Source organism: Manacus vitellinus, unplaced genomic scaffold, assembly GCF_001715985.3.
Source record: "Manacus vitellinus isolate BGI_N305 unplaced genomic scaffold, ASM171598v3 scaffold_14_pilon, whole genome shotgun sequence".
Classification (NCBI taxonomy): domain Eukaryota; kingdom Metazoa; phylum Chordata; class Aves; order Passeriformes; family Pipridae; genus Manacus; species Manacus vitellinus.
The window spans coordinates 14,907,499-14,926,547 of record NW_021939063.1 but is presented as its reverse complement, the minus strand read 5'-3'; the positions used below and the strand labels follow the sequence as shown (position 1 = coordinate 14,926,547).

The 19,049-nt window shown below is 45.7% G+C and overlaps 1 protein-coding gene across 1 annotated transcript in view; it reads left to right on the top strand.

Moving 5' to 3' along the window:
• Positions 1-19,049, top strand: part of DNAH1 (dynein axonemal heavy chain 1) — a 73,223-nt gene continuing 54,174 nt past the window's right edge. Inside the window, exons 1-14 of the mRNA XM_029958280.1 lie at positions 1-63; positions 4,176-4,422; positions 5,000-5,072; positions 7,595-7,769; positions 8,280-8,436; positions 8,963-9,095; positions 10,455-10,616; positions 11,155-11,407; positions 12,660-12,817; positions 13,647-13,858; positions 15,103-15,392; positions 16,391-16,541; positions 17,110-17,303; positions 18,285-18,510. Of these exons, the coding sequence (XP_029814140.1) occupies positions 4,216-4,422; positions 5,000-5,072; positions 7,595-7,769; positions 8,280-8,436; positions 8,963-9,095; positions 10,455-10,616; positions 11,155-11,407; positions 12,660-12,817; positions 13,647-13,858; positions 15,103-15,392; positions 16,391-16,541; positions 17,110-17,303; positions 18,285-18,510 (2,391 nt within the window). The 5' untranslated portion in view covers positions 1-63; positions 4,176-4,215. The remainder of the gene's footprint in view (positions 64-4,175; positions 4,423-4,999; positions 5,073-7,594; positions 7,770-8,279; positions 8,437-8,962; positions 9,096-10,454; positions 10,617-11,154; positions 11,408-12,659; positions 12,818-13,646; positions 13,859-15,102; positions 15,393-16,390; positions 16,542-17,109; positions 17,304-18,284; positions 18,511-19,049) is intronic.

The window sequence follows — 19,049 nt, the reverse complement described above, 5'->3', positions numbered from 1 at the left end:
TGGGTGGTGAGGGTGGTGAGGGAGCCCCCGCGTGCTTTGAAGGCAGTGGAAACGCCGGGCAGGGTGAGGACTCCTCGGAGCACTGGAAGTGGGGTGTCCCCCGCGGCTGGTGCGCAGGGTGGGCACGGGGAGCTGCTCCCCTGGCGCTGCCCCGTCTCCTCACGTCGCGCGTTCAGCAGCCCCTGGGCTGCTCCTCCCGCACCCTGGTTCGTTTCATGGATGAAACGAACAGCAGCACTTGTTTCATTTGTGTTGTGCTTCGTAAACGAAACCGGCGTGGCTGGAGTCTCGGTCCCGGGGGTCGGCGGGGTGTCTCTCAGCACCCACCACGTCTGTCGCCCCAAAAGGTGCAGGGGCAGCACCGGGCAGCAGTAACGGGCAGCACCGGCCGCCGCCCGTCCTGCCGCTCCCCCTCCCCGCGCCCTCCCGTTCAGCTGGTTGGTTATGTGGTGCTTTCCCGTGGAGAAAAGAATGCATTTAAAAACCCAGAGGAAAATCAATTTTAAAACCCTGCAAATCGTTGGAGGGAATGGGCTGCTATAAAACTCGAAATTACTTTCGACTCTCTTTTTAGAGTAGAAGGGATTTGAAGTACGGGGTGATGTTTAAAGCGGTTTGTTGAGGGCGCATCACCTTGTCGGAGCTTATATTGTATGGCTTAAATTATAGGAAGAAGGAATTTCTACTTGTTGGTGTCCAGATGGTGTAGTAGCTGGGGTTCTGGCTATCCACAGATAAATAGATTTCAGATAAATACTAGATTTCAATCTGTGGTTTTGCTTAGGGGTTAGATGATATTTAAAGTACTATTCTCTTTTTCTGTTGCAATTTTTAGCCATTTTGAACCTTATTTGAAAGAAAAGAGTCCCATTTTGTCAAAGCTTTGGATCAAAGAATTGAAGTAGAGGCAACAGATCAAAAAGCTCATACCAGACGTTGAGCAAGACACGTGGGAGTTTGACTTCTTGGATGTGTAAAGCCTGGATTTACAGAGAAATTGTAATTATAGTTTTGCCACAATGACACACAGACGCTGTAGCTAGTGTTGTGTCAGCAGTGCCATAAGAATATGCTCTCATTTTGAACAGTTTAGCATAATACATTGTACTTGGTATATCTAGGAAACTTGCTTTTCAGATGTGAGAGGGCATGACTGAACTGCTGCAAAGATACGTGCTTCAGCAGTCAGGAAAAGATTTTTCCAAGCTTATTGTAGCTAAAGCTGGGACAGCTGGGTGCCAGGCAGATGTTTGCTGTTGAAGAGCAGGGAGATGCTCCCAGATGTGCAGGGGCAGGGGGGAGCGAAGGGTTATTGAGGTGGACAGAGGAGTTGCTTTCAGGTGCTCGCAGCAGGATGGAAGGTGGTCCCTTCCTTAAGCCTGGGCAACCCATGCCAAGATCTGCTGCCCAGGGATGAGGATCTGGGGTCACCCTCAGATGGAGGGAGGGGAGGACAGCCCTAGGTCTACACACTGCTCATTCTTTTGGGGGTGTGGGAAGGCAGGCAGTGCTGTTGGTGGAGTTGGAGCCTGGGAAGGAGTGAACTGCTCTGCAATAAGGCCCTTGGCTCAGCAGCTAGGCTGAATAAAAGAGAGGGGGTCTCTCTTCTCCTCTTTTAAACCAGCCTGGAGACTGTTCCTGGGAGCTGGATGGGAGCACCAAAACACCTGCTAGCTGGCACTGGAGCGAGCTCCCCACCATACTCTGGGAAACCTCCTTACTGGAAAAGCTAGCCATATTCCAGCAGCTGAGGTGGCAGGAGAGTAGGATTCCCTTTGTGCTTAGCAGTTCTCCCATATCTATATCAGCTTTAGGGCACTCAGAGAAGCTGTTTTACTAATTTGTTTGGGGAATTACTGGGAACACTTTGGAGCCTGGTTTTGTTCTTTATTTTGGGTGGTGTGTGTCAGGGTTTTTTTGCAGTTGCAAACACCAGACCTTCCCTCTGTGCAGCTGAGAGAGCATGATGGATGTTTTTTAGCTGGACACTGAGTAAGGGTTTGTTTTCTCTTGACATAAGTGCTTGGGAAGGACTTTACAGAAGTGTGAGTACATGGGGAGAAAAGTGGCAAAGAATTAGGCCTGCTGTGGGCTGGCTTGGTACACACTTCACCCATCATGGGAACTTGGCTGTCAGCAGCAGCAGCCACATTATTTTGCTTTTAGGCAGAGACTGCCAGTCCTGCTAAACTGGGAGTGGGCTCAGTCACTCACCCTACTAAAAGTTTAGGTGAACCTGGCATCCTGGAGCTGGCTTTTTTGAATTGGGTGAGTTTGGGATTCTGGTTCTAAGACATAAAAGCACAGCAAGTCATGTTGCCACATTGGCCCTGCTTGCAGGCTGAGGATGCTCAGGTGACATATCAGGGGAGGCACCACAGGGTCGTTCCGCTTTGCTGCTGTTCTCTGTGCTGGTGCAGCAGGCACGAAAGAGTCCAGCAGTGATTCATCAGGAATCCTTGGATCTTGGCTGATACCAATCAATCCTGCTGGGCTGCTAAAATAGATATGGCCAGAGCATAAAATAGCTAATAAAAACAAAATCCTCCATGGAAAATTCATTCTTCAGGGTGTGAGGTTCCAGTTGCCATGCCAAAGCGAAGCTGAGAGGAGGAAGATTTGATATTTTCTAGCTTGAAGGAAAGGAGGGGGTATTATTGATCTCGTCTCCCAGGTCTTTCCAATCTGTTCGTTTACTCCATTTCGCTTAAAAGATTCACATCGTGGTAACCTTGATTTATTATCTGATTTCTTTTTTGATTCAACCTCTCAAAATTGTGCACTGGCTTGAACCTGCAGTAATAAACCAGCACAGTTATTCCCTCTTATCTCCGGCATGCATGTAATGCTTTCTCTGCTGCCTGTGCCCAATTCATTCTCACAGACAGGCAGCAAGGTGAAATTTAGAAAAGATTGCCCTCTCTCATCAAGTGTATAGGACAGGCAGAGTTTTCACTCCATTCAAGAGCACAGCAGAGAGGGCATGGCAGGAAGGGGTGCTGTGGTGTTGTCTCCAGGTCAGGTTGAGATTCCAGGCAAGTACTGTGCCAGCTGTGGCCTGCAAGACCAGGCAAGGTCTTTCCAGCACTTAGCTTTGGGAAGCTGGAAGACTCCTACTGCAGAGACTTGGCTTCCAGAAGTAAAGATCCTAAGAAGGGTGCAGGACACAAACCATTAGTCAGGTAGGGCTGGATGAGAAGTCTGGGTCTGGCCCTGAGCAGGAATGGATCAATAAACTGTATTGCCCTCGGAATATCTTTGAGAGACACTGTGGAGAGCTTTGACTCATAATTTATAGGAATCAGCTACACGGGTATGTGTACATCATTATATCAGCGCATGTGTGTGCAGGCTGGAGGGGTTTGTGTCACTGTAGCTGTTCTAATTAGTTACAGTAGTCATCTCTGTGTTTAGACAAGACTAAAATCAAGGGTTGCATTATCCTCATGCCAGAAGTCTGAGGGCTGCTCTTAATTGGTATCTCTCAGTGCACAAAGGTTTTTATAAAATAAAGCTGTACGGCTGGGCTATTTGTCTGGACTTGTGTCTCCCAAGGTGGAAGCGTAGAAGTTATTTGTGAGCTGAGATCACCAGCAAAAATAGCCCCTGCAGGAGGAGAGAGAGGGGAGCTTCTGGCTATATTTTAATATGCGTTAGGCGATGCTTAAACATCTGTCGTGAATTATTTAAATGAAAGAGTCAGACTTACACCTGGGAATAGCTGTGTTGGTATCCTAGGCTGTAGCCTACTCCCGCTAGGGCAAAGTGTGACAAGGTTTTTAAGGGATTTGGGTGCAGCAAAAGCAGTACTTCTCTTGTAGTCCCAGTTTATTTGAATTCTCCTGGCAGCCTTTTTGAACGCTGCCACAGATCCGGGAAGCCCCTGCTGCTTAAGGAAAGCAGCTTTTCGTGCGTGTATTGCTGGTTTTCCCCCTCCAAAATCCATCTGGAAAAATAAAGCGGTCTCTTATCCCGGGGTTAGTGAGCTATTGAGTCAGCCACATGAGACCAATGGCTCCCAGCCCACGAAGTCAGCGCTTGGTATCAAATCAGGGGATCGAACCCACCTTGTTACCCACTCATCATAGCAAGTCAAGGATATCCAGCATGGAGGAGGGTGTGGAGGGGTGCCAAATATACAGTGTGTGATAGGCTCGGTGTCTTTCCACTTGCAGTAAGCCCGGAGTTGCTTCACAGCATTTTTCTCCTAAGAAGATGGAGAAAGCAAGGAAGGAGTTGATTAATTTTGTGGGTAGGAGCCGTCCCAGTACAAGCAACGAGGCTTCAGGCAGGGACTGCAGTCCAGGAACCAGCCCGTTGCATTCTGAAAGCTCCAGCCAGGGGCCAAGAAAACATTCGGCCTCTAGAGAAAGAACATTTTATTCTGATGTCCTCACTCGAGAAGCCTCCAGTAGCTCAGGGGTAAGTGCAAAGAGCAATTCATTTTCCACTACTGACCTAAAATGAAAAGACCCATGGTACACCTGGTATGGACATATATAGGTTCACCCAGGTCCTAGCCCTTCCTTTTGGTCAGAGGCCTTTGTGCAAGATCTTGACCCTTAAAAAGTGAAGCCATGAGGCTCATCCTGGTCACAGTTGTGCTGCCTTCCTCAGTAGCCAGATAGCACTGTCATGGTTCCCTGGGTTTAGGATGCCGGCATGGCAGGGCAGGCATGTTGGTTGTGAGTGCAGGTGATATTTGGTAGTAAAACCCAAATGACTGGCTGCCTAATCAGCCCCCAATCTACATCTTAAGCTGACATCAGACTGCACTCTGCTGACAGATCCCCTATCTCTGTGCACTGGGCTGGTGTTACCAGGTATTTGTGTCTCTCAGCCTTTTCTGACCATTACTCAAGGTCTCAGTTGCCCCTGAAGATCTGGTAAGGTCAGTCTTACAGTCTCATTTTCTATCTGGACTCTATGACCTCTGCGTGCACTGTGCTGCAGCTGTGCTCTGTTATCTCTGACATTTCCCTCAAATGTTGCATTCCAGAGTGTTTCTGCTGGTCCCCACATGTACCGGTCTTTGCTGAGGCAGTCGGACCTCGAGCACCACACCCCTAAAGGTAAATACACTGGCAGGAAATGTGGTGGGGCAGGAAATGGGGCCATAACTGTTAAGGTTGCCTATAGTGGACATGCTGGGAATTAGGCTGCTGACACTGAGTTAGTGCTCTGCTTTCATTCTCCTCTCAGTGCTCAGGAATGGTGCTGAGCTGCTTGAATATCTCGTGAACAGTGAATTTCATTTAGAAGTGAAGCAAAGCGAACTGACTGAGTGGTAAAACCATGCTCTCTTTTCTCCTGGATATATCCACTCCTTGCAGGGTTCAAGGTGGACTGTGCTGCTGCCTATAGGAGTTCTGGTCCTGCTACCAGGACAACACTGAATTTGCATGTGTTTTTATTGCATATGGAGCCAGCAGTGGCCCTTTCCTGTGAAAACCATAGAATCAGAGAATATCCTGATTTAGAAAGGACCCACAAGGATCAGCAAGTTCAACTTCTGGCCCTGCACGTGACAATTCCAAAAATGGGACCTGCCTAAGATGAGAGAGCTATATGGATTTAGATACCCATACCCAAAATCACAGTTTTCTCTCATTTATTCATTTTGCATCCAGCTGCACCCCAGAGCAGTTTGTTCTCCCTGGGTGCAAGAGGTCTCTGTGTGTACAGAGCTGCTGGTTCCTCCTGCTTACAAGAACTTGTATCATGGATGCTCAAATATAGGAACAGAGCATGGTGAAAGGTTTGCCAACACTCTCCTGGCCCCTAGAGCACTCCTGGGGATATGGATCATAGGCTGGCAGCAGGTGGGAAGAAAGTGTGTGTGTGAGAGGATTTTAGTCTTAAAGAAAGATGGGAACTGTACATACCACCTTCCTGTGCTTAGAAGTGACATTTATTTTCATGAGTGAGGACAAATGATTGCTTCCTCGAGTGAATCTTGACAAGCTAGACTCATCCTTAACAAGTGGAGACAGAACTCTATTTATGATCTGCTGCTTCTTCAAGGGGGAAGAAGCTATCAGGCTGGAAATGTAAATGCAAATGAAACACTAAGTATTGACATAAATAGTTGATAGTGCACAAAGTGCCATAATGGATGGTGCCACGGATTTGGCAACAATGAAGTGACAAAAATGGGACAGCTGTGCTCCCTGACAACAAATATAAATCAGGGCCATTCTGTTAAGACCCCAAGCAAGAGATATGCACAGGGCTAAAGAGCTGCATTTTAGGGATTCCTTGAAATCATAATAAGCCTGCATGTTGGCATGGACCATGCAAGTGTTTAAGATCACATTTATGCCAGGCTCACTGCACTTCCTAAGGGAGGGGAATAGAGAGAGAGGAGCCAGTTCAGTGACCATTTCCTTTAGTCTCTAAGCAGACAACATACAGCTACAAGGGTTGAGTCAGGGACCATTTAAGAAGGACAAGGGAATGACTTCTTAGAGGATCCTTCCTGTACCTCACCATCCTGAGACATGTCTGGCTTCAGCATTATTGGCTGCTCTGCACAATTGCTTTGAAATCAAGGGTCACATCCATGACTCAAGAAGCACTTGGAGCGGGGTGAATGATTGGGTTCAAAGCTTGATGTTCAAAATACCCAATTACAAGCCAGAACCTTAAGTTTCTCCTTGATAGAGTGTGAAAGTTCATCAAAGGAAAAGCTCTCACTCCACTAAAATCTATTTTTAGTTCAATGCTTAGCTCTATCTAGGGAATAGTGCTTTTTAAAGCTTGCATGCAATTACTTAATTTAGGTTAAGCTTCAAATTCCCAGTTTGCTGCTGTTCTATTATTTGCGACTTGTTTAGCAATATAAACAGTTTGGTTTATTTATGGGGTAAATGACATGGTTTAATTTCTGCCAATTCTTGGAAATGTATGCTTTTTGCTTAGTCCAAATTTCCATTGAAAACATTTGGCCAAATGGTGAGACTGTTAGCAGTTTGACTCAGGTTTTTTTTCTCACACCACCACTGATGTGAGTGGGAGGTTTGCTTGAGCAAAAGCTGAAGAGAGAGAGATTTGTCCCAAGGTGTGAATAGGAACTTCAGAAGACAAAGATGACCTGAGCAGCTTCTTCTCCCCTGCAATATTCATAAGCCCTTTATCACCACCTTGACCAAGTTCCTCCCAGATACAACTGACTCTTGGTCTCAGGGCCCCCTCAGGGAGGCAGGGGAATCCCACCCCTTCCTGAGGGTGAGGGAAGCTGTGCACTAGAGACAGCAACATGTCCACTATCATGTAGAGGGTCTGTAGCAAAGCTGGGAACAAAACAGAGCTCCTTAGATCCAGGTCAGTGCCTTGTCTCCTAAAAAGCTGCGTGACAGTAATTCTCAGTGGAGGCTTCTTCCATGCCATCATTTTGATACTGGAAAACCATAATGACATACTGTAGCAGGAAAAAAAGGTCCTTCTTTCTGTTTCTAATTTGATTTCTCTCACAAATCCTAGTGAAGTGACTTCTGCAGACAACCCAGTAGACAGCAGAGTCCTTTTTTGGGTGTGAATGTAAAGCAGAGTGGTGGCTGGTGGTTTTAGACATGTGTTTCTCTTTGTCTCTTAGTCACACAATTCAAGATGCCTGAGGACTTCAAAAGTGTCTTGGATAAGCAAGTGGTTGGACCATCCACTGAGACCTTCAGTGAGTCAGATTTCCCAGTACAATCATTTAAGCCCAAAGTGCAGATTCCTTTTGAAAGGCTTCCAGGGCAATCTCCTCGGAAGGTTGAAGTAGAGAGGTAAGTAACTAGAAAGTGGGTAGAGGCGTCATTATGGAATGGACACAGCAGATTAGGGTGTCAATTTTTGCTTTCAAGACATAACATGTCAAATATCCTTAAGAAAATACTATGCTGTAAGGCAGTGGTCTCCAAAGTGAGGTGTGCACGCATTGCAGGGGGTGCAAAAGACAATTCACTGGGATGCAGGAAGAAAATACTGGTTTTAAATAGTGTTTATGTCATCTTTTTCTCATTCTTTTTTAATTTCTGCTTTTGTGTATGCTCTAAAGCTTGCATAATGTATTGGTACAGTGGTACATGTATTTAATTTATAAATTGGAGTAAGCGATCATTCCAGGTCCCTTCCAACTGAACTGTTTTATGCTAAAAATGAAGAAATAGACATGTATGCAACATGTGCTCAAAAATGTTTTTACTGGTAGGTGTGCAGGGTCAAGAGTGGAGTTGTAGGCATGGGAATGCTTACAGGCACATGAGGTGATTATTTCCTCTTCTGATTTAAAACAGGAGGAGGCGGCTGTATCTCACCTTTGATATTGCTGAGCTCTTATCCAGGAAGGGGATAGACTCCAATGAGCTGATGCCAAGGCACTATGACCCTGACAATATCCCACCTATTGAGGAGACAAAAGATTCTGTCTTTCCTATCTACCTCCCATTAAAGGTAAGAGAGCACGTTTGGTGTTTGTGATTGCTTATACCACAGCAGGTTTCTGAGGGTGGCAGGACACTTCACCAGTGTTGACAAAACAAGCAATAAAACAAGGAAATGCTTTAGAGCCAGTTTGGGCCCTGAAGGGTCTCTACAAGATGCTGAGCATCTTCTGCAGGGTTCCTACAATGTCCATCAGAACTGATAGTCCTTGAGAATGCTCCTCACTGTCGTTTTTGTGTCCAAAGGAAAGGCATCTCACATTTCCTTCTGAAGGCAGTACTAAGCAGTATTACTGCATTGAGACCTCTCCAGGTGGTGGTCTGTGCTCCCTAGGAAAGGACTGGAGGTACAGATAACTGCTTTCTGGGAGAAGATTGTTGACCAAAGATCAGCACAGCTTTTGAACCTGGACTGGTTTCCATTGTTGTAGCCCATTTAGGAGCTGAATGTTAATTTTCCTCTCATGAAATTTTGCATTGGGTGTTTTCTTCTTTCTGAAGTAAGTCTGCATTTCACTCATGTCCTGGCTTTTTAGGTATTTGACAATGACGAGTACGACTGTCGAACTCCAGAAGAGTGGATCTCACTAGGACTGGAGCCAGGATCTTCTGATAGAAAGCCAGTGCCTGGAAAAGCACTTTTACCTACAGATGATGTACTTGGACACGGTAAAGCTTGAATGCTTGCTCAAGCAAGGCAACACTAACAGTTACTGGCCCATTCAGCAGAAGGGAGCATGTAGAGTCTGATGAATGTAGCTCTGAATAGCAGAAAAGCCTTATCTCATTTTGACCAGGTTCAGGCAGTGAGAGCAAGAGACCAGGGGTTCACCAACTGTCAGTCCTGCCCTGCCCACTGTTTTAGAAGTAGCCTCTGCCTTTTGCCTTTCTGTTTTTGTGCCTAGAAGTCAGTACAGTCAAAATTTCTCTATATTGATACATAGCTATCTTCATGGAGTTAGCTTGCACACAATATCTTCTGCCTGGATTTCACTGCAAGTGCAGGATCCAAAGACAGATTCAGACTACAACGAACATAAAAGTAGTAAGTGGGCCAAATAATGTGTGAACATTGTTTTCCTATTACTTGGAGCCTTCTTAATGAGAAGGCATCACTAGGTACAGTTGTACTGATGTCCTGTCATGGTTGCAGCTCATATCAACACATCTGCAGTAGTTTTAAGGATAGGAACTGGCAGGCATGCTGCCTGCAGCTCTGGGGCAACCTCCAGAGGCTTGGCTGTCTGCAAAACCAAAGCATAAAACGTAAGCTGTGTGTATCCTCAGGCAGCCAGCACGTGATGGTGAGTTCTGCTTGCAGCTGTCTTGGGAAACACTGCACCTGATCACTCCCCAGGTTGAGTGGACTGTTCTGCACACAGGCAGTCAGACTCTCTGGGCCCTGGGGAAGGTGAGACCACTGACAGCTGTATAGAGTCAGCACTCTTGCAAATTCTTGTGGTTCAGGCCCGTTTTCAACTTCAGCATAATGCTCCCCTGATGTGTATCCATACTGATATCAGTATAAATACATATCTCTCTAGTTAGCACCTCCCAGCATTTGAGAGGATCTGAACATTTAAGAATTAGATGCCCTGGGAGTGACTCAGAGAAATAATAGACTGAGGAAGAAGGTGCAGGGTTTTATGGCCACTCTGAGTTATAAGAATGAGGACCCATGTGGAGGGTGACACAGGGCTAGAGCCACACATGGGAAAGGAGAATGGGATCCCCACAGTGCCCACCTGGACATTGAGGGGTCCTGGATCAAGAGATGAAGGAATTGGGAGGAATTGTGGATCATCCACAGGGAACCCACAGAGGTAAAAGAAAGAAAAGTTGGAAATTCTAATCTGTGAAACCTAAGTTAATTATTTAATTGATCACAGCAGAAATTATGTGAGATTGACTGAGATTCAAACTAGCAGATGGTTTTGACTGTAGCATCACTGCTCTGATCAGTAAAGTCCATTTGCTGTAGAGTCCAGAAGAATGGACTAACTCTGTTTTAATCCTTGATTTTCTCAGAGGACCCCAAAAGCCAGGATTTGATCTATGAGTGGATTAATGTTGGTGTTCTGGATTATGACAAGGAGACAGATCTCTACTTGGTCCATAAAACAGATGACAATGGTCTGGTGCGGGATGAAGAAGGGAGACCCATCCTCAATGGAGGAATAACTGCAGAAGGTGTGTTTTGAATAAGGCCTTTTGGTACCTCACATATGGTTTGAGAGACAGCTCATTACCCACGCTGGTCCTAGGTGGAGATGAGAAGGACATCAGGAAGTCATTTAATCCTTTCCTTGTTATCGCTCTTGACATGTGTCTGTTTAACCTGTCTGAAAAATCTCCAGGGAAGAGAACTCCACACCTTAATTTCACACTCTATTTGAGGTTTTCCCTTTGGAGATACCTTTCTTTTTAATCCATCTCCCATCTTTCCTCCCTTCTAGAAAAGTAAAATGTTGGTCTTTCTGGTCCCAATGCCATTTTGAAGGGGAATGTGGACAGATTAAGATGAAGCACTCCTCTCTTTGAAAGGTTTGGAGATGCTGCCAACTCCATGCTGCTTATCTCTTGCTGTCCTCAGCTCTGGTCCCTCATTTTGATCTCCAGTAAGCCAGCCCAATTATACTGTCTATCAAAAAGCTGCTGTCAGCACTGCAGGCCATTCTGAGTTTTGTTTTCCCCGCGGACTCTTGTAAGCTTTACTCTCATTCCCCAGGAAGAGCTCCGTTGTTGCCGTGTCAGTACTGGGTGCCACGAGTTTGCCTGATGTTCCTGGCCGAGGATCCCCAGGTGTTCGCGGAGCGCGTGGCCGCGGCCGAAAGGTTGCGCAAGAAGACGCAGGGGCTGCTCATGTATCACTTGTATGTGGACTGCATGCCCACAGAGGGACTGCACAACATCAGCGAGAACAGCCTGCAGAGGATGAAGCTGTTGGCTATGCAAACACCCAAACTGAAGGATGAGAAGAGGTAAAGCGTCGCGTCCATGTCCGGGGGCTCCGCCTTCAGTCCATGAACACTGTAGGACTTCATAGGGCTACAAAACAAGTGTCAGTGGAGGCAGATCTTGAGCATCCAACTTGCAGAGCATGGATCTCATCTGCCTTCCAGCCTGTGCACCTGCACACCACTCTGTTGCCCAGAGTGTCATCAGAAGTAGGTAGGACAAGAGCCCCAGGGACACATGTACAGGGTGGGTGGTCTGTCAGTGTCCCCAGATGAAGTAGATTTCATGTGCAGATCCACCAAACCATGCTTACATCTGCAGTTAAGTGGCCTTCAACAGCAGGAAGGTTGGTAAAAATGGCGTGGCTGACCTTGATGTCTCCCTGTGCTTTCAAAGAACAGATCAGTCATTGCTGTATTGATCTGCAGACCGCCAGTTGTCTCCAGAGACCTGACTGATGCCTGCTGGTGACTCTTTTACCTATTAACCTATTGCTAAAACAAATCAAAATAAGATATGCACGGGGGGAAGCAAACAGAACAGGAGATCTCCACCTGGATATAATCAAGTATCTCTTTGAGATGCAGTTCATAACAGGAAGGCATTTTAATGTCCCTGGGCTGATGAATCATGAGCCATTGGTGGTGTTGCTCGGAGTCAGCCGTGACTGATTGCCCTGCTCAGAGACAGGAAGGTGTGAAGGGCTGCATGGTCTGCCAGCCTGAACTAGAGAGTAGGAGAGTAATTAGTCTCTGTTTGTGAGCAGAAATATAGGGATAAAGAAAGTACTCTGCCTGCTTGAGGTGAAGGATGATGATTTCCCAAGGCAAACAGAGCGGGGTTTCAGCACTTATGCACATGTTCTGCCTGAGCAAACTGATGTCAAGAGGTGTTCAGCAGGAGGCAAATGAGAGGCCAGCTTGGATAGCCCAACTTTTCCAGAACTACCAGCTAGCTTCCTCAGTTTTTGGTTAATTCTCCTCCCTTCTGTAATGCTTCTCCCCAGTGGAGATTTTGCTTTGACGTGAAAAGACACTTGATAAGGCTGCAGTCCTAGTCCTTGATCCCCTCTTGCCTCTGTCATTAAAAGTCCAGTTGATAGCTTTGCTGGCTGCTTGATTGTCTGCACAGCTCTCCTGATTTGGTTGGTAGTAGGGGAGCTTCTGGATTAGCAAATTCAGAAGGGAGATAATGATGGGTGGAGTTTGCAGTAAAGCTACAGACATACTTTGCTCAAACATCGTGGATTATCAGTGCTTCTGTGTCTTGTAACAGCATGTCAGACTGCATGTGCAACCTGGAGGAAGAAGTGAGATTAGAGTATAAACACACCATGAACAGGATCAGCTTTGACAGAGTTGTCAGTTCCAAACCTGAGATGTTTTCTTATGTCACCCTGCCAGACAAAGAGGAGAAGGAAATACCAGAGAAAGGTAGGGGACACAGTGAAGCAGTTTGAATTCAGTGTGGTTATGGGACTTCCTGTCTTTAACAGCAGTCATAGTTTGCTGTAGGAACTCTCAGGTTCAGGGTAATGATTAGGGCTCATAAGGGGCAGCAGCAGGAGATTGTGAGACTTTTGAGTGTATCTCCTGTTTTTTAGGGTATATTTGCATATTCATGTTACCTCAGTATAACACATTACCACCCATCAGCTAAGCTGCAGTAACTCTGCAAGTGTACCTTTAGTGGCACCAAATGCTTGGCAGTGTGGTTAGATCAACTGCCTTCTGCTTTGCACTGTGCTGGAGCTGACTGCCTTGCATCTGCTGTGCTCAGCTGGGGCACACCTCAGCTGTGAAAGAGGACTCAGGTCTTTTATAGTCCCAAACTGGAGGAAAAAAGGCAACAGTAAAAGATGGGGTGCTGTGTTTTGTGCACTTCAAAGGCTGGAAGGCCTTGAGGTGGTTCACAAGTGGCAGCTTACAGATGAGGTGACTCAGCTGTGCCTTGAAGCCTCAGTGGGAAGATTCTTCAATTCCAATGTTGTTTCTCATGGAAACTTCATGAGCCAAAGCCTTGGGAAGGTCAAGCACTAAGACAGCCCCTCAACCCCTAATGGGAGGCTGCAGAAAATCTCTACTGCAGAGCAGAGACGCTCTTTTTCATCCAGCTCTCTGCTGAAGCTGCTACGTGAAAATGACCTGTACATCAGTGCAGAGCCCTTTTCACAAATGCTGTCCCAAAGGGAGCTGTACTTACTATAAAAACAGGAGCTGGAATGGCTGTTGCAGGCAATGACATTCTTTTCTTTGGTGCTAGGGCTCATCTGGATCCCAGACTACCCTTTTGGTAAACGACAAACGCGTTTCAGCTCTATCTCACTCCTGAGCAGGCCAGAAGTCATCCTTCTCCTGGCACAGGTGCAGGATGAGTGCAACAAGGTGGTTGCTATGTCTCTCTTTAACTCATCCATAACCAAACTTGTCTCTTTGGAGGAGTTTGAGGAGATCCAGACCCAGACCTTCACTCAGGTGAGCAGAGGAAGCGTGAGGGGTGAACACATGGAGCAGCCACCAGTGCTGTCAGTGTGTATTAGACAGATGCAGCAGCTGCAGATCTGTTCCCTGAAATCTGATGAACTGTCGAAGGGGACATTGTGGCTGGGGCAGGGGGGAATTTGCATATGCCTGTCAAATTGATTGGGATGTGGGGAGAATGGGCTGAAAGGGCCCTAGCCCCCTAGTTAGGATCAGCCGATGCTGACCATGCTCTTAGTCATGTGTTGAGCAAGTAGCCATATAAGGCTGCAGCCTCTCTCTCCTCCACCTGGTTTCCATGCAGATAACAGTCCTGGTTGGCACTCAAAAGTTTCCTTTCTTTTTATTTCTTTTTCTTTATTTCCTCATCCATCCAGCTGCAAGGCACAAGATCTTTGATTCCTCCTGAAGCATTCATGGGGGTAGTGCTTTTCTACACTCTATGTTCTTTATGTACTTAATTAAATTGCTCTGCTTGCAATGCCAGCAGACAGAGTAGGACAAAAATTTGCAACTCCGTGGTGTAACTCTCACCAGAAGATCTTTGTGTCCTCTAATTGAGGGCAGCACATTGTACCCTGGCTGTGGCAATACAAGCAGGTTGCACGGGGTTCCACACTAAATCAGTGGCAGAGAACATGTGCTGGTCCTTCCCGGTCCCATGCTGTTTCAGCCAGGCACTGTTGTCATCCACTTGGTGACTAAGGTTCTTTTATTACACACAAACAGCAGCTGCCTGTGGAGCAGAAGTGACACTTGGTGGTATTTTAATAAATTAAAACACTGCAGACTGCTGCTACTGCCCTTGGCTTCTTCTGCTCTTTCTCCTCACTTGTCAAGAGAAGACAACATTCTGTCCTTTATTTGCTCATCATACTGTCTACACAACTTTTTGTAAGGGACCCTGACACAGGCAGCTCCAGGGATACTGTTCAATAGAAAAGAGAACAAAAAAGGAACGATGTATAAAAAGAAAGAATAGAGCACTCCCACTTTTTAATACCAGGCTTTCTTTTCGTGGGTCTTTTGTCAGTGAAGGAGATGTATGACCAGGTTCAGATGCCACGTGTGTGTGCATGGGTTTGAGAGCTACTATTTAGCTGCCACAGCTCTGAGAGAACAGTTTTCTTTCGTGCCAGAGAGGCCCAGCAGCCCCAGCTAGTAGCTCACCTTGCCATACTGCTTTCCCATCAGCCCTTGGAGGGTTACTCATCTTGGTTTTTTTTTCTTTGCCCTAGGTTGAGACATTTCTCAAGGATACTTGGATTGATAACATAACGACTGCAATAAAGAGCAGCCTTAGAGATGCAGACAAAGACTGGTTCAACCTGGAGCAGAGTGACTGGGATGCCTACCAGAGATCCAAACTGTATAAGCTGATGGAACGCATCAGATTCATGCTTCAGGACTCTCTGCGGTCTCTGGTCCAGAACTCACTGAGCAGCTTCACCCAGCTTTTGCTGGATGCTTGCCAGAGTGTCCTGCATTGCTCAAAGGACATGGAATGGGGAGATGACCTTGCCAACATGTAAGAAAGCAAGAAAAAAGAAGGGGTGGAAAGAACAAAACAGCCTAGTGCTGTTGTCTTTCTATCTACTGTTCCACAAGTGCACTTTGCTCTGTATGAGGGCTTTAGGCTGAGCTCTTTCTCCCAGTCCTCCACCTGACACATTTGTTTGAGTATGGAAGAATGACACAGAGCTGCTCTGTTGGTACAGCTTTCAAGCTGCTGTTAGTGATATGGGACAGCCCATCAGAACCAAGGTCTGCTGCTTTGATGTACTGCTCTAAAGATCAGCCACCTCCAGCATCCTTGGGGGAGCAAATTATTACTGCTAGGTTTTTTCTGGATGCCAGGAAAAAGAATACCAGGAGGTATTTCATTCTTGGATAAAACCTCAGAAGTAGGATCTGGCTTGGGATCTCTAAAGAATACCAAATTTAGGTTATCACAGTGCATAGAATTTTATTCCTTTGGGTATTGATTTGAGGATTTTTGTCCTTCATGGTATTAAAAAAGGAACATTTAGAAATGGAAAACCAGAAGAAAAAAAACAACAACAAACCCCTGCCACTCACATGAGGCCTTTTACCCTTAAATCAGTGGAAGTCTTGACACTGACTTCAGCTGATCCTGAGTCATGCTGGTCACATACAAATTGGGTGATACTAATATAACTTCCAGAAGGTGCACTTTAGGAGTGTATTGGAGATACTGAATGTCTGGTTTGAAGAGCATCAGTAATTTTTCTGTAAAGCAGCACCAATTCGCAAGATAAGGTTTTGACTTCTGGGGAATCTGATATGTCATGATTGATGCTTCCTTCACTTTTGATAGAAAAGTGTTCTCAATGTCTTAAATTTAGAATGCAGTGTTTCATACCTTCATCTGCATGAGACAGTCCTCCTCTCCTCTGCTTTTCCTTTCTGTCCAGAAGGCATTTTAATAGCAGCACCAGAGCAATACAGTTGTATGCCATTGTCTCAAAAAGCGTTCCTGTTCTTTCTTATCTCTTCCCACTGTAGACCTCAAAGGAATCCACTCTTTACAACTGACCTTGTGCTAGACAGCAGTGGCATTGTCTTCAGCCCCTCTGTGGAGACCTTTGAGATGTCCCTCAGTTCTCTGTTCGACAAGGGAATCCTGGCGACTCACAGTGTCCCACAGCTGGAGCAGGTGAACTCTTCTGCATCAACAGTGATACAGCTGTGAATGTCTCAGTGCATTGCAGCTCAGCATAGACACCCCTGAGCTTGTAGTGAGGGAGAGAGGCACAGAAGTAGGTAGCTGGGAATGCAGTTAAATCAATTTGGGCACATCACTGTGCTAATGCAGTTCAATTCTGACAGGATTTCTTTAATCTCCCCAACCTTATAGCTCTTCTGTCTAGTTGCTATCTCTGCTTTGGTACTGCAGGTTCTGTGGGCACATGTCCTAAGCAACCTGGTTCCCCTGAGTGCATGGCAGCTGAGAAAAGCAGACTCGTAAAGGAAATACCACTGTTTTCAATGCTGTCAGTTTAATGCAGGTCTCTTCTGCATATTTATTCTTCTGCCTGTTACTGTCTCCCTAGATTCTCCTGCTTTGGGGAGTAGGGGCAACATAAAAGTGATTAAACAATTCCTGACACAATGCAGGATTGCAGGAGTTCCCAAGGGGGCCACCAGTGTTTGTCATGCCCCTCTGCTGAGGAGGCACAGTTAGCTCTGCTAGTTCTGAAAGACCTCTATCCTTCCTCTTCCAGTATGTGTTGGAGAACATGGATATCACAGGCACACCCTTGCTGGAATCAGTGGGTTTGCATGAACCAGAAGTGGAAGAGCTACGTGAGACTCTGCAGACTGCCATCCAAAAGACACAGATCCCTCTCCAAGCCTACGGCAAGAGATATGAGAAGTTTTTAGAGATAAATAACAATGATATCCAGTACTTCCTAAAGTAAGTGGCTTCTGACAAAGCACCTCTGCCCCAAATGGCGAGCCTTTGCAGAAGCTGTTGTGTGGATGGGTTGTTGTGTGTTGTGTGAGAACATGGGACCTGTTCTGAGACCACGTGCCTCATATGTGAGATCAGGCATCCATCAGAGGCAGATTTCAGCCATGGGTGATGGTCCATGCTTTTAGAGGACATTGGTGGTGGCAGTGAGAATTTCTTCCTACCTCTGACAGCAGTCACATTCCTGTCATGTTTGTCAGTGTAACTGGAGATATTAATGGCCCTAAAAATGAATCATCCTGCTTGAGAATCCAGTTAGCATACTTGACCCTGACCTCCTTCATATAGTGTCTGTTCAGGCTGATAGCTTTCTGTAGACAGTAATGTTTTCTTTTGTTTCAACCCATTGTTTTCACTGCCAAAACTCTTTGCACCTATGCTGTCCTTTAGCCTCTGTTACTTTAAAGGACTTCTATTTGGGTGTCACGTTTTCTCCAAACAGTGGGAATGAAGCCCTTTTTCTTTTGTTGTTCCAGCTTAATCAATTTACAAATCCTATCTGACAAATTTCTGTCTCTTCCCAGAACATGCTGAAGTGCCTACCCTCCCCTGAGGTGCTTCCTGATCTTGCCCTGTTTACACCAGTGCTTTTATTTTGTTTCTCCCTCTCTTCTTGCCCTACTTCCTCTTTTGTCTCTTTCTTTTACTCCCTTTCTACAGCTAAAATATTTTGTGTTCTTATTCCATTCCACAGCTATTGTACTCTAAAACTCATTACAGATTTGAGTCTGTCCCTTCCCTTGCTCCCCAATAATGTTCCTCAGAAGACATTGGCACCTTCTCAGTCTGTGCTTGCAGAAAGTTGTAAAAATTCAAGTAGATTAATTTAATGCCTTGATCCTTTGTGTAGACACATCTGGACATCCTACAAACAGTCTGGATGCTCAAATATTGTTATTTTTTTATTGATGTTTTTATTTACAGAGACTATGAAGAGCAATTTCCACCTGCTCAGGAGGTGATGAGAATAGTAAGCAAGTACTTGTCTGAAAAGGAGAACATGGACAACGTTCTCCCTAGTTCTGTTATCATTGGTCCCTTCCATGTCAGGATAGAATATATTAGGCAAAATCTGTCTGGAAAATACAAAGTGCTTGCCACTTCCGTGTTGGACATGCTGGCTAAAAACCTCCATGTGAAGGTGCAGAGTGTAAGTTACTTGGTTCAGTAGATTATCTGTCTGCGTCTTGTCTTGTCCTTCTGCTTTTGAAGTCCCTGTGTTTTTGTGAAATGGACAAAAGACAGCACCAAAGGCCACATTAATGAGGATATTTTAAAGATCACATTGGAGTGAACATTTAAAATTAAAACTAGAGGGGAGATATGCATACTCAACCAAATCAAGTATTAAATATACTCAGTAGATTATGTGCCTGAAACCTGTAGCTCTTGAGATGAAATTCTTCAAGACCTTGCCATCTTATAAAATGTGCTGGTAGATTGAAAAGGTCTGTCTAGTAGACAACTGGAAGGTCCTTCTGCTTGCTCTGAGGATAACTGGAATATAGACAATTGCATCTGCCAGCCAGTTGTCTAAATCTGTTATTGTCATCATTTCCACTATACACCTGCAGTTCCTCTTCCTCTTTTTTTGGCAGTTTCATTCCATTTGAGCTCAAATGAGATGGATGGAGAAAGACTGTGAAAAAGACAGAGTAGGGCTATGTACTCATCACTTAGACCACCTGC